The 14876-nt window shown below is 51.2% G+C and overlaps 1 protein-coding gene across 3 annotated transcripts in view; it reads right to left on the reverse strand.

Moving 5' to 3' along the window:
- The window catches only part of ZER1 (zyg-11 related cell cycle regulator), a 30295-nt gene extending 16918 nt beyond the window's left edge, over positions 1 to 13377 (reverse strand). For 2 of the 3 annotated variants that reach the window (XM_044389654.3, XM_026514119.4), the window contains exons 1-2: positions 13242 to 13377; positions 1622 to 1873 (exon numbers count right to left, since the gene is read on the reverse strand). In XM_044389654.3, coding sequence (XP_044245589.1) covers positions 1622 to 1779 — 158 coding nt within the window. In that variant the 5' untranslated portion in view covers positions 1780 to 1873; positions 13242 to 13377. Of the gene's footprint in view, positions 1 to 1621; positions 1874 to 2499; positions 2595 to 13241 lie in introns of all 3 variants that reach the window. The other variant, XM_044389653.3, reaches the window with a different exon arrangement.
- Positions 13378 to 14876: the final 1499 nt, after the last annotated feature.

The raw sequence follows: 14876 nt of genomic DNA on the forward strand, positions 1-14876 counted from the left end.
AAAGATTTTATTTTTAGGGGCACCTGGGTGCCTCAGTCCACTGAGCGGCTGACTCCTGACTTCGGCTTAGGGCATGATCTCAGGGTCCTGAGATGGAGCCCCGTGTTTGACTCAGTGGGGAGTCTGCTTGGGATTTCCTCTCTCCCTCTCCCTCTGCCCCTCCCACTTGCACTCTCTCTCTCTCAAATAAATAAATACATCTTTAAAAAAAAGATTTTGAGGCACCTAGGTGGCTCAGTTGGTTAAGCGTCTGCCTTCGGCTCAGATCATGATCCCAGGGTCCTGGGATCAAGCCCCACATGAGGCTCCCTGCTCGGCTCGGAGCCTGCTTCTCCCTCTCCCTCTGGCCCTCCTGCCCGCCCGTGCTCTCTCTTATCTCTCAAATAAATAAATAAATAACATATCTTAAAAAAATTTTTTTTTGAAGAATTTATTTTTAAATAATCTCCACACCCAACATGGAGTTCAAACTCAACCCCAAGATCAAGGGTTGCACGGTCCATTGACTAAGCCAGCGAAGCGCCCCACAGGTCCCGACAAGTTCCCATTTTTATATGCAACTGTTTGGTCTAACAATTTCCCTTCTGGGCATCTAGACTGAACTCCCTGAGGTGAGTGAATGCATATCCTATGGCCAGGAGCCTCTGAGAGTGGGGAGGCCCCAGGAGGGCCCACATAAAGATTTTCCGAATGATTCGATTCCTGGTCACAGATCCATTATTTGTGTACCAGCACGTAAACATGTGTGTGTCCATGTGCACACACAGACACGTGTTTGTAGGCACAGGTATGCGCATACACACACACGCACAACAGCCAGAACTCCTTCGTTCATATGTAGGTTTCTTTTTTTTTTTAAGATTTTCTTTATTGTTTTGAGAGAGAGAGAGAGAGCGCGCGTAGGGCAGTGGGGGAGGGGCAGAGGCAGAGGGAGAAGCAGACTCCCTGCTAAGCAGGGAGCCCGATGCGGGGCTCGATCCCAGGACCCCAGGATCATGACCTGAGCTGAAGGCAGACCTTAACTGACTGAGCCACCCGGGCGCCCCTGTATGCAGGTTTCTTTCTTTCTTTTCTCTCTCTCTCTTTTTTTTTTCTTAAAGATTTTACTTATTTGACAGAGAGAGAGACAGCCAGCGAGAGAGGGAACACAAGCAGGGGGAGTGGGAGAGGAAGAAGCAGGCTCCCAGCAGAGGAGCCCGATGCGGGGCTCGATCCCAGGACCGCAGGATCACGCCCTGAGCCAAAGGCAGACGCTTAATGACTGAGCCACGCAGGCAACCCTATATGCAGGTTTCTATACCCTCTCACAGATGTAGTGCACACTTACAGCTACACACTCAGACATACCCCGTGCTGCAGAAGCCCCTGTGTGTATATACACCCCTTCCTTCACATGCACACCCCTCCACACACATACCAACGTGCACGTATGTAACTTCATGGTTATGAATATACCAGTGTTCTCCTGCACCCACAGATACCCAAGTGTGTGCACACCCCCTCACACGTGTGTATTCATAGCCACATCCCCACATGGTGCACACGATGGCCCCAGAGCCTCCGTACGTGCTCATGCTGTGCGTAAGACTCACACCCGTGCCCCAGCCCCTCGCCTGCTCACTCATTGACGAGCCGGTCGCAGATCTCGCTGGGCAGGAAGATGTCTGGATGCAGCCGCAGCGTCTCCTTGTCCAGCAGGTAGCCCAACGTGCCATCCAGGTTGCGCAGGCAGAAGTCGGTGCAGAGGGCCATCAGGGACTCGGGGGTGTCGGACGCCATGCTGGGGGCGGGTGGGTGGACCAATCCGGGACAGGGGCCCCTAGGGGCAGCGGAGACTCCCCAGCACTCACAGGATCATTGGCAGAACCACAGCCTGGGGAACAGGAAGAAGCTAAGTGAGCCACACGTAAGAGCCACAACCACCGGCTACCCTATGCTCACTCTCTGAGTAGGGAAACTGAGGCCCTAGGATGTCACACTCAAATTAGCAGCTTAGCAGAAACATGCCCCAGGGCTCCTGATTCCTTCCCTGCTAGGTGTGATTTGACCTGCAAAGGGCACGGGGCCTTGTCCAAGCATTTCTATGCCTTCACAGTAACTGTGGGCAGACATGCATGTGCTGGGGACTCCATGCTTGGGTGAGGATAACAGGGGCTTTCCTTAACAGCGACACAGGGGTGTCCCTTACTATGTAACCTAACCCATAAATAGCTGTCATCATGTGAACACTCAGTTTGTGCCAAGGCTTTCTAGACAGGCTGTCACTGAATCTCATTGTATATGATCAAGAATGAAGGCTCCTCCCAAGAGAAACGAAAATGTGTCCACATAAAAATGGCACATTCATGTTCACAGCGATATTATTCATAATAGCCAGGAAGTGGAAACTACTTTCCATCAACTGATGCGTGGATAAACAAAAATCGTCTCCCATACAACGGAATATTATTCAGCCGTAAAAGGAATGAGGTATTGACACGTGCTACGACACGGACAGACCTTGAAAACACTCTGCTAAGCGAGAGAAACCAGACACAAAAGGCAAGATATTGTAGGGTCCCGTTGATATGTAATGTCTAGTGAGAACAGGAAACCTATAGAGACAGAAGTAGATCAGTGGTGGCCCAAGAGCTGCGGGGTTGTGAGGAATGGGGAGTGACTGCTAATAGGTACGGGGTTTCTTCTGGGGTGATAAAAATGTTCTAAAATTGATGATGGCGAGTCACACAACTCTGAATATACTAAAAACCACTGAATCATCTATGTTAAATAGGTATACTGTATGGTATAGGAACTGTAGCTCAATAAAACCGTTATTAAAAAACTAAAGTCGGAGGGTGCCCGGCTGGCTCAGTCAGAAGAGCATGCAATGCTTGATCTCGGGGTTGTGAGTTCGAGCCCCACCTTGGGCGTAGAGCCTACTGAAATAAATAAATAAATAAATAAATAAATAAATAAATAAATAAATAAAGTCGGGGCACCTGGCTGGCTCAGTTGGTGGAGGATGTGACTCTTGATCTTGGGGTCCCGAGTACAGATTACTAAAAAACTTAGGAAAAAAAACAAACCACCAACCCTAAAGTCTCCTACTATCTTCATGCCTGAACTAGGTAAAGATTCCTTTAAAAAGACTCATAAGGGAAATATGATAAACCAATCTGCATTGAAGTGAAGAAACTTCTATTCATATATACACAAAAATTAATCGAAGATGGGCCACAGACCTGTATGTGAAGGGTGAAACAACGAGGTTTCTAGAAGAAAACACAGGAGTCCATCTTGTGACTTTTAGAGTAGGGAATCATTTCTTAAACAGGTCACAAAAAAAAAAAAAAAAAAAAACCCACCCAGAAACCATAAAGAAAAAAAAATTGTACTGCCTTACAAGAAACAACAATTGTTGGAGAGGATGTGGAGAAAGGGGATCCCTCCTACATTGTTGGTGGGAATGCAAGTTGGTACAGCCACTCTGGAAAACCGTGTGGAGGTCCCTTAAAAAGTTAAAAATTGAGCTACCCTATGATCCAGCCATTGCACTACTGGGTGTTTACCCCAAAGATACAGACGTAGTGAAGAGAAGGGCCATATGCACCCCAATGTTCATAGCAGCAATGTCCACAATAGCTAAATCGTGGAAGGAGCCGAGATGCCCTGCAACAGATGACTGGATTAAGAAGTTGTGGTCCATATATACAATGGAATATTACTCAGCAATCAGAAAGAATGAGTTCTCAACATTTGCTACAACATGGACGGCACTGGAGGAGATAATGCTTAGTGAAATAAGTCAAGCAGAGAAAGACAACTATCATATGATTTCTCTCATCTATGGAACATAAGAACTAGAATGATCAGTAGGGGAAGAGAGGGATAAAGAAAGGGGGGGTAATCAGAAGGGGGAATGAAACATGAGAGACTATGGACTATGAGAAACAAACTGAGGGCTACAGAGGGGAGGGGGGTGGGGGAATGGGATAGACCGGTGATGGGTAGTAAGGAGGGCACATATTGCATGGTGCACTGGGTGTTATACACAACTAATGAATCATCGAGCCTTACATCGAAAACCGGGGATGTACTGTATGGTAACTAACATAATATAATAAAAAATCATTATTAATAAAAAAAAATTGTACTGCCTTAAAATGCACATCATTCATCAAAAGAAATCATTAAGAAAGAGAAAGGACAAGTCACAGACTAGAAAATATTTCTAATAATATATCCAACTAATGACTCATATTCAGAATATATAAACACCTTCTACAAACCTTTTTTTTTTTTTTAATTTAGCAATCTTGAACTGGGTGGTTCAGTCGGTTAAGACATTGCCTTCAGCTCGGGTCAGGATCACGGGTCCTGGGATTGAGCCCCACACTGGGCTCCCGGCTCAGCGGGGAGCCTGCTTCTCCCTCTTCCTCTGCTACTCCCCACTTGTGCTCTCTCTCTCTCTCAAATAAATAGATAGATAGATAGATAGATAAACAGATAAATAAATAAATAAATACATACATACATATTTTGGCAATTTCTACACCCAGTGTGGGGCTCGAACTCACATCCCTGAGATCAAGAGCCATATGCTACACTGACTGAGCCAGTCAGGTGCTCCCAAGTTGATTTTTAAAAAAAGATTTATTTATTTATTTGAGAGAGAGAGAGAGAGAGAGAGAGTGCACGCATGGCTGCACATATGCAAGCGAGCAGGGTGAGGGGTGGAGGGAGAGGAGGATCCCCAGCAGACTCCCCACTGAGCATGGAGCCCCACACAGGGCTTGATCTCCCAACCTCGAGATCACGACCTGAACTGAAATGAAGAGTCAGGCACTTAACCGACTGAACCACTCAGGCAACCCCCCCCCCCCCCGCAAATTGTTTTAAAAAGGACATAGCACCCAACTAAAAAATGGGCAAAAGACTTGAACAGGCATTTCATAAACCATAGAGAATATATGGACACACGGAAAAGGGCTCAGCTTCATTAGTGTCCGTAAAACCACAATGAGATACCATTTCCCACCCACCAGAATGGCTCAACTGGAAACAACCCAGGCAATACCAAGCTTGTGCTGTGGTGAAGACGGAACAATGGGATGTCACCCACGCTGCGGGTGGGAGCATAAATTGGTGCGAACTGACAGTGTAACGGAATACTGTGCGACACTATCTACTAAAGCTGCATATGCACACATGTTCAATGTTCAGCAATGCCACAGCTAGGCACACACCCAGCAGAGATGCACATATGCATGTCCCCCAAAGACACAGACCAGAATGCTCACAGCAGCATTACTCAGAATAGCCAAAACCAGAAAAGAATCTGAACGTCCCTGACATTAGAATGAATAAGTACGGTACACTCATCAATGAAATATTAAGTGCAACAAGAAGGTACAAACTATTGTTAACACAATAGCTTGGATGAACTTCTCGAGTTTAGTGAATGGAGTCAGACACAAAAGAGCACATAGTATATTACATACCGAATGAATCCATTCATGTTTTACTCCATTAAGTTAAAGAACCAGGACAATCTGATCTGTGGTGGCAGAAGGCAGGACTGAGGTTACTTTGGGCATTTGGGTGGGTGCTGAGAAGCTTCTAGTCCCGCATCTGAGTGCTGGATACACAGGAGTGCTCACTTTGGGAATATTCGGGAACTGTATACCATGGTGTGTGATTTTTAAAAATGTAGAATTCAATAAAAGTTAAGAAAATGGCCTGGACACCAAAAGGGGTCCATGTTCAGAGGGGACTGGGGTCAGTTAGGTGCTGCTCTGAGAGGGAAGTTCCTCAGCTACAAGTGGCTGAGAGACGATGAAAACTGAACCTTCACATTCAAATTGAATGAACAAGATAGAAAACAATCGACCATTTATAGAACCCAGGAAAGTCAGGAATTAATCCCAACCATCTTCCTACCAGAGTCTATATGGGGGGGGGGCGGGGATAGGCAAAAGGAATCCATAGTGTTAGAAGTCAGGGTAGCGATTCCCTTTGCAGAGAGGCAGTGATTAGAAAGTGACAGGGGGGCCTCAGGAACAGGTATGTCCGCTTGTGGACATTTATCCAACTGTCCACGCATGCTTTCCAGGCCTTTCCCTAGCTACGTTATACTTCCATAGGTTGTCGTCGGGTTTTTGTTTGTTTGGTTGGTTGGTTTTTTAAGTGCAGGCTCTGTCGTCAGATAGATCCATGTTTCAACCCGGTTCTACAATTCACTGTAAATTACTTAACCTCTCTGGACCTCAGTTTCCTCATCGGAAAATAGGGATAATAATCCCCACTTCACAGGGCTGCTGGAGTAAATGAGATGATGGGAAAATCCTTGGTCTCAGGCCTGATGAGACTGAGTATACAAGAAATGTTGCTTATGATCCCATCTTGCAGATGAGAAAACTCAAGCTCAGGGAGGCTACTCTGTCCAACGTGGGATTTGAACCTGGTCTCTCGGACTCCATCATATTACCCCTTGGAGACCTCTGAAGGAGTTCGGGTCCCAGCACTGCCCCTGGCTTCCTGGAACCCCCACGTCCATATCTGAGCCTTCGGGGCTGCTCTAGAAATCCGGCAGGGGGTGGGGGCGGGCAGAGCCCTGTCCCCTCTGGAATCACAAGGTCTAAGTTCTGGCACCACCACTTAATCAGTGCAGTGGTCTGAGAGCTCGGGAGTCAGGCCCACCCAGCTTCCAGTTCCAGCCCTGCCACTTAAGAGCAGGTGAACTTGGGCAAGTGTCCTCACCTCTCTGTGCCTCGGTTTCTTCTCTAAAACCAGGAGCACCATGTGAGGATAACATGGAATACCGGAAGAACTTAGCCTGGCACCCAGTCCGTGGTAACTGCTCAACAAAGAGCAACTATTATTACAATTACGATTATCACCACCACCATCATCATCTCCTTCTCCTGCCTCACCTGCCCTGGTCCCCCACAGAGCAGGGTCTGCTCCTGCCCAGTTCCAGGCCTGTGCTCCTCAAGCCTGGGTCTCCTGCCACAAGGCCTGTGGTGCCAGCTGTCCCCACTGGCTGTGTGCCACTCTTGACGGAAGGCACAATAAACAGGCTGCCTGGGCACTGAGCACGGCCTTCCTTTACCTTCATTCGCGTCCAGATCTTCCCTGGGCCACAGGAGCCCGGGGAGCACTGCTGGCAGGGAGGCGCACCCCGCTAGAAACCGGAGTCCCATCTCTTCAAGCGGTCACTCAAGGCCTGCTGAACCACAGCCAGCCTTCTGGCCCACTCGGTGCCCACTGGCCCCTACGGCAGCCAGCCTGGCCTCCTTCGCGCTACTGGCAAGAGGCCCTAAGCACAGGGTCACCTTCAGACCTTTGCTCAGTCTGTTTTCTTTCAACTGGGAGCATCCCAATTCCGTGAATTATCCCACTTTTTATTCTAAATACGACTCCCGCCCCCAAAACACATCCGTGTCCCTCCTCCAGGAAGCATCCCTGCCCACGCACGTGACAGCCCACACCACCTTCGAACACCCCTTCACTAGCTACTCCCCGTACAGCTCGTATATCTCAGGCCTTAGAATCAACATCGCTTCCTCTGGGAAGCCTTCTCTGACCTGCCAGGGTGCTCCCACCCTGTGCGCCCATGGCCCCATCGTAACAACTAACACTTTGAACTAATGCTGGTTTAGTGATCGGGCTTCCTTGCCAGATGGCCAGTTCCATGAGGACAGGAACCGGGCTGTCTGTGCGGCGGCGTCCGTGTGCGGAGCCCAGGTCACCTCTTTATCCACTCAGGAGCTGTCTACTGAGCACTGTGGATTCGGGGGTGAGCCAAACCAGACAAGGTCCTCGTCCTTATGGAGCAAACTCACTCCGAGGGAGATGGACATACACCTAAGAAACACACAAGCCCCATGCTCTGTCACCGGGACCGGTGTTCTGGAGGAGAAGGAGGTACCTGGGGCTCTCGGTGCCTATGCCAGGGGACCCGCCCTGGACTGGGGAGTCATGGGCAGACTTCCTTGGAAGTGATATTTCAGCTGCAACCTGAAAGATGAGTCATAGTTAACTCTGGTGGTGGGCAGAGAAGGGCAAGGCATTCCAGGAAGAAGGAATAGATGTGCCCAGGCTGAAAGGCCAGAGGGTATGGGACGCTGATGCCACAGGCCCAATACCACAACAATTTGCTGAGCAAAGGAAGTGTTGAATACCCTGTGTGGGCCTGATACATTGCAGGGTTTCAACACGGGCCTGTGGAAGGGACGAGAGGGACTTGTAGGTTGTGGCAGACGTGGCAGGAGCCTGGGGGACAAGGCAGACCCTTGTATCCTCCCTGTCCACTGTGCCAGGACAGTGGGAGGCCCCAGAGGCCAGAGAGGAACCCTCACCGCTCTGAACGAGAGAGCGCGGCCAGGGGTTTTGCCTTTTCTTCTCGGCTGAGCCCAGTTACCCAGGTACCCACCAGGCCCTGACCCTGCTCCCCAGGTAGAAGAAACACCACCCTTTCAGCCACTAAGGTCACCCACAGACAAACCAGACAGATGGTACCATCTGCTAATCACCCTTTGGCAGTGGGACCCTGCTGCTTGGGGCTGGGGTGAGCTGGAGGAGGAAGGGGCCGTCCTCATCTTGGCACGGAGGCCGAGAGGCCTGGGGCGCCCTGCCACTGTGCCCCCATGCAGTTGCCATCTCTACCCTCCCCACGCCCACCCCCGAGGGCTCCTCACTCCTGAAGCAAGCACCAGCCATCTGGGATTCTGGCCACTGGGGACAGAGGGAACTCTGATTCTGAGAGCACGCCGCCCAGTCAGAAGAACCCTGTGTCTTCCTCCATCCCTTCTCTCGCAGGTTCTTTACACTGGATCCATCCTGAGCTCTGACATGGGGGACAGGGGGGCGGGCAGCGGAGAGCAGAGGAGAGAAGGCAGAAAACAGAAGCAGTGCTGCTTCCAGGTGGGGTGCTGAGCCCCTCACACTTTACTGCATATAGTTCCTTATTTAACCAACAAACCACACATTCCCTAGGATCCGGTACTTGAAGCTAGTTGACATTTGTGTAACAGTTGCCGAACACCCTTCCCACAGCCCGTGAGCTCATGGAGGATGGGAACCCGGTCTGCCTGCAGGCTCCCGGATCCTCCGTGCCAGTCTGTGCCCGGCACGCATCAGAATAAAGGTTTGCCTTTGCCCTGACCTCACTACAGCAGCTGAGGTACTGATTACTGACTGCTACCCCGTTTGCTGATGAAGACACTGAGGCTTGCCTGAAATCACACAACGGACGACAGGGGACGCGGTCCTAAACCAAACCCGTGCATCTCACCACACCATTGGGTCTTCTGTCCATGCAGCGTGGGGAGGAAGAGGAACTGTGGTCCAGAAGGAGCATGGGACCCCACCGGCGACCTGACACTTGGCTGATGGAGAGGCTGGGGGATCCAGAAGCTTGGGCCTTGGAGCAACGCCCACCCTGTGAAATATTAACCCAAGAGCTGGGGGGGGAAATCCAAACAAATGCCCTATTTACAGAAGCTGGAAGCCTTCCAGGAGGGAGCAGATCCCAGGCCAGATATTGGGGGTGGGAAGCTGCTACGAGGAGAGTCAGGGCAAGTGCCAGGGTCTCCCAGGGGCCAGGGTGCAGGCCAGGGGCAGAAAGCATCCCAACGGGTTGCTGCCTGCCCAGCCTAACCCGCAGACTGGGTGATGTTAAGAAGATGCAGAAATGTCATGAGGGAGGGATGCACCTCCCGCTCACTGGAGCCACCTGGAGGCAGAGGGGCCTTGGGGAATACCTGGGTTCCAAGCTTGCACTCACACCTATCCTGAGTACCATATTCCAAGAGCTCTACTCGATATCCGTTAGGTCATTTAATTCCCTCAGCAACCACACGAAGCAGGAGTTACTAGAATCCACGACTTATAGATAAGCAGCTGAGGAGTGGTGAAGTACTCTGCCACGGATTATGTATAGGTCCAAGGGTCTATCTGTACCTAGCAACACACAGACATGTATGTGTTAGGTCCAGACCCAGAGTGCCGAGCTTTCCATGCGTGCTCTCGCTGAAGGCACAAAGAACCTAGGAGGAACATATTATTTTGTTTTCCAGATGAATAAACCGTGGTTCAAAGATGTGTGAGGACCTGCCCAAGGTCCCCCAGCAAGTGCCTGGCTCTCTTTCCCATGACGCTATGGGCAGGAACTATTTCCCCCCTACCTCAGATCTTGTTTCTGCCAATGAGGCTTCACTGACTCCTTAAAACTCTGCATGTCCTTAGGCACCGAGCACAGATGAGCTGTTATCGCTGGTTCACTGTGCTATGAGCAAATATCATTTTGGCCACACGACTCGAAGCTTCTTGGTGGGGACCTTGTGTGATCCATGGCGTCTCCATGACACAGTGACTGTATGGCTGGCTGGCTGCAGATGAAGGAGCCTCAGCTGCGTGAGATCCCCAAGCGATATTTACCGGCCTCAGTATTCATCAGGGTCCTTATCGGTCAACGTGCTGCGAACAGCATCTGCCTTGTGGGGTTGCTGAGCAGATGCCATGAAATAATGTCAAGAAGGTGGTGAGCAATCACCTAGGAGGGATCTCCTAGGAATCATGCCTGGAGAGCCTTCTGTTCATTTTGGCAGGTGGTAAATCAGCTTTAGTGATTGAGCCAGATAAAGAACGTCGGTCCCAAAACAGATGACTCAACAGGGGTCCCTGAAGTGGCATTTCAGGAGTCGAGAACAGCTGAGGTACTGACGGCTCTAGTCATAGCAAGAACCGTTCTTTGCCTCTGTAGAGAGCTTTAGAGTACGCCAAATGCTTTCACGACCTGAGTCTCATCTCATCCTTTCAACAGACTTCACAGTTAGTATACAGCTAGGAAAGCCGAGGCCCAGACAGGGGACGGAACTCGCCCCCCTGAGTTCACACAGTGAGCCGGCCGCAGAGCTGGGGCTTGAATCCAGGTCCCCAGGTAGCTGGTCCTAGGTTCCAGCCACAACAGCTGCTCGAATAGGCTGGCTCTCAGCATCCAAGCGCTCTGACTTCTCATTTTTAAATCATCTGGCCCAGTTACCCTGTTCAGCTTATGACCCAGGCCTGATGATATAGTCCAGGCTTGAAGGGTGAGGAGGGAGATCAACCATTGTTCCGCTCCCTATAAGGCAGGCTGCAAAGTCTCAGCCTCTGCTGGGTACTTCTCGGATTAACACTCTCCACCAGCAGATCAGCCACACACAACCCAACCGCGTGTCTGAGGGCAACAGGGATCGCCCTTCCCAACCTGTCTTCATGTCACATTTCCATCAACACTATCATTTTGTCTATTTTATGTGGTAGAATGGGGATTTGCTGGGCTCTTTTTTAAAAGCCCCTACCACCTTCTAGTGCCGTCCAGAAAAGCCAAGACCAAGCTGCCATCTTCTCTGTAGGATATGCAAGCATTGTTTCTACTGAGGGGTGACAGGAAGTGTCCACTGTGTCTCCCCCCACCCCCACTGTTCTCCAAAATTCGACTAGCTCAGGGAGGCAGCCAGAGCTGGTGGCACCACCAGCTGGTGCTAAAAAGAAAGGCTTTGAGGTAGACACATGCAAACAGTTCCTCATCATGGCCACTGCCATCATCACAACTGTTAGAGACCAAGTACTTAATCCGTGCTAAACAGCGCGCTAAGCACTTCAGTGCTTGATGTCTCATTAAGCCCAACAACCCTATTTTACAAATGAGGACACTGAGGTGGTCCCTCACCCAAGTTCTCACAACCAGGAAGCAGCTGCATGACCTGATTTAACTACAGTGCTCTATGGCTGTCCTTCTTATATTAATTCCATCAACGGTCATCTCAAAGATGGAAAAAGAGTACTTAAAACGCCAGGCCAGAGCATAATGGCTATTTGTCATCTAAAACAAATCTATATTTTCTCTGACTACCATGTTTGTACAGATCTGAAAGGTGCTCCTTTAGATACTCTGGGACCCTGCATCACAGGGACAGCCCCTGACATTCTCCCCACCATTACCTGGTTCCCACTCTTCCCCTCCTTCACTCTGCTCCAGTCTTATTGTCCTCTTGTTGTTTCTTAAAACTCATCAAGTATACTACCTCAGGACCTTTTCACTTGCTGTTGAATGCTCTGCCTGTAGACAGATGCACGGCTTGCTCCCTTCCTCCCTTCAGGACTTTGCTCAGATATCACCTTATTAGAGATCTTCTCTAATCAACATCTCCACAAAGGTGACCCCACTCTCTGGCCCTTGCCAGGGCCCTTCCTGATTTATTTTTCTCCATGACATCCTACATATTATATGTTTCTTATTTTCTCAATGAAGCAATGAACTGAAACAGAGACCCCTCACCACTGGCAACCACCTCCTGCTCTAAGCATAGTCTCCTGTTACTCTTTTCCAAGCTGTCTTCAAAGCTCATTCTAACAATTTTGAACCCTGAAGAGAAACATTCTGTGGAAAAGATCAAAGGGGGTGTTTTTCCCTGTGGAGGCATCAGGCCTCCCTTCCTCCCTTAAAAACCAAGCGCCTTGACAGGCACAGGCACAGACTGGAAATCTTGGACTCCCTGGGCCAAAGGGCAGCCAAGTCAATTTCCACCCACAGAACTATAGTGGCCAGCAGTGAGTTTCACTTTCAACTCACCTACCAGGCTCCCTTGGCCCTCGGGTTTGCAACCCCAGCCCATCCCTTTCTCATCCTGTTGGATTTCCTGCACCTTGTCATCCCTTTTGGGACCCGTTCCAGAGTCCAAGCCGTCCCTGAGCTTTTAAGCATTGCTTTGGAGGAACTTAAGCTCATCCAACAGGTAGGAGGGGCAGAGGCTGGCCCTTTTGGCCCTAGATCGATCCCCCATTTTGTAGGGGCATCCGACAGGGCGTCATTTTCTTTCCGGAGGAAGGGAGCTCAGTTTTAAAGGCACGTTTCCCAAACCTGGCAGCAGGGGCAGAGAAAGGAGCCCTCCCACCACTGGCCGAAATGGACCTGTGCAAGAGGTTGCAGCGGTGATGCCCGGGCGCCTGAGGCAGAAGGGAAAGGGGGAGGACGCAGATAAATACCCTCGGCACCGGGAGCCGACGGGATGCTTGCTTCCTCTGCAAGGAAAGCCGGGGATGTGACCCGGGGGAATCTGGGGCCAGAGCGCCCGGGAGACAGGGGATCTCGCCAGGCCAGGGCCGGGGTCTGCGGGAGACCGGGGTCGGCGGGGCGGAGCTTGGGATCCCGGGGACTGGAGCCCCGCGCGGGAGGGGGTCGCGCCGGAGAGGGGGGATCCCGTGGCCGTTACCTTGCCCTTAGGGCTGCGGGCGGGGCTGAGGGCCGCCGGGTGCTGGCTCCGGGGCCCGGCCCCTCCCCCGATCCGGCTCCTGAGGCTCGGAGCCTGCAGCCGCCGCCGCCTCCGCTGTCAACAAACCCGGGGCGCGTCACTTCCGGGGCCGCCCCTTAGCAACAGAGAACGGGTTCCTCCGACGGGTCCCGCGGCGAATGCGGGCGGCGGCGGCCGAAGGTTCCGGGGCGCGCGGCGGCTCCTCTCCCGGCCGGGCCCGGTCTGCGGGCGGCGGAGTGCGGGTGGGCCCCACCGGGACTCGAGCACGCTGCTCCGGGTGCTCCCTGGCTGCGGGGGCACCCGCTGTGTCGCTCCGGCTTTGGGGCCCGCTCTGGCCTGCGGGCCGGGAGAGCCCGGGCAGTGGTGACGGGCGGGACGGACTCCACCTCCCGCGTCAGCACCGACGTCTCTCTGGACGCCCCCCCACCCACCCCAGCCCCGGCGCCCCTTTGAACGTCCCCCGCGGGTGCCTCGCAGGTAGCTCTCGCCCACGCGGCCCGACGCGCGCCGGCTTAGCCAGCTACCTAACGGGCCGCCACGTGGGGAAGTGGGAGTCGGCCTTGGCCCCTGCATTTCCCTCAGCTCCGGTTCCTGTCGCCAAGTCCCGACGATCGCGCAGACCAGCCTCTGTCCTCCCAGTAGTGCCCGGCTCCGTCCACCGACATCTCCTCCCCGCATCCCGGCGGCAGCCTCCGCACGCGCCCTCCCCTCCACGGTCCCAGAGGGATTTTCTCCCCCGAATTTGGAGCACATCAGCGCACTCCCCTGCTTGCAACCCTTAACACAGACGACTAGGGTCACCTCTCCAGCCTCTGGTCGTCTTCCTCTCATCTGTCCTTCCTTCCATTCTCCAATCCACACAGCTTAAAGCATTTTTGGTTCTTGTAATGATCTCCTTCTCTTCTATAGGCTCAAAAAATTTCTTCCCAACTGAACGCTCTTCTTGCTATATCTATATCCAACACGCTCTCTCTTCCTCCTCCTAATCTCAGTTTAGAAGCTACTTTCTTGACACAACCCCCGCCCGCCCCCCCCACCCCGCCAATTATGATGCCATGACTACTTTGGCGCGCGTTTTTTCTTTTGCGTTGTATCTTTTAGGCTTCCACCGTATGCAACTACGTTTGTACAATTTTGAATCCTTTGAAAAGTCTATTGATGATTTCAGATTACCAAAAGAGGACATACTTGCAAAAAAAAAAAAAAATTCAAACAATTCAGGGATGTATGGTGGGAAGAAAAATGAAATCTCCATTCAAACCCGAACCCAACCTCAATTTCATTCCCTTCCCCAGAGATGACCACTCTTGGCAGTTTGGTGAGGATCCCCTTAGTCCTTTATTTTATGTATATACACACACACACACACGTGTGTGTGTGTGTGTGTGTGTGTGTGTATTATATATGTATGTGTAGGTAAGAGCTAAAACTATAAAATTCTAAGGAGAAAACATAGGAGTAAGTCTTTGTGACTGAGTTAGGCAAGGGTTTCTTATATGACAAAGATAAACAAATTGGATTTCATCAAAATTAAAACCTTTAATGCTTCGAAGGGCATCAAGAAGGTGACAAGATAGCCCATAGAACGGGAGAAGA

The sequence above is a fragment of the Ursus arctos genome, unplaced genomic scaffold (genome assembly GCF_023065955.2).
Source record: "Ursus arctos isolate Adak ecotype North America unplaced genomic scaffold, UrsArc2.0 scaffold_18, whole genome shotgun sequence".
Classification (NCBI taxonomy): Eukaryota; Metazoa; Chordata; class Mammalia; order Carnivora; family Ursidae; genus Ursus; species Ursus arctos.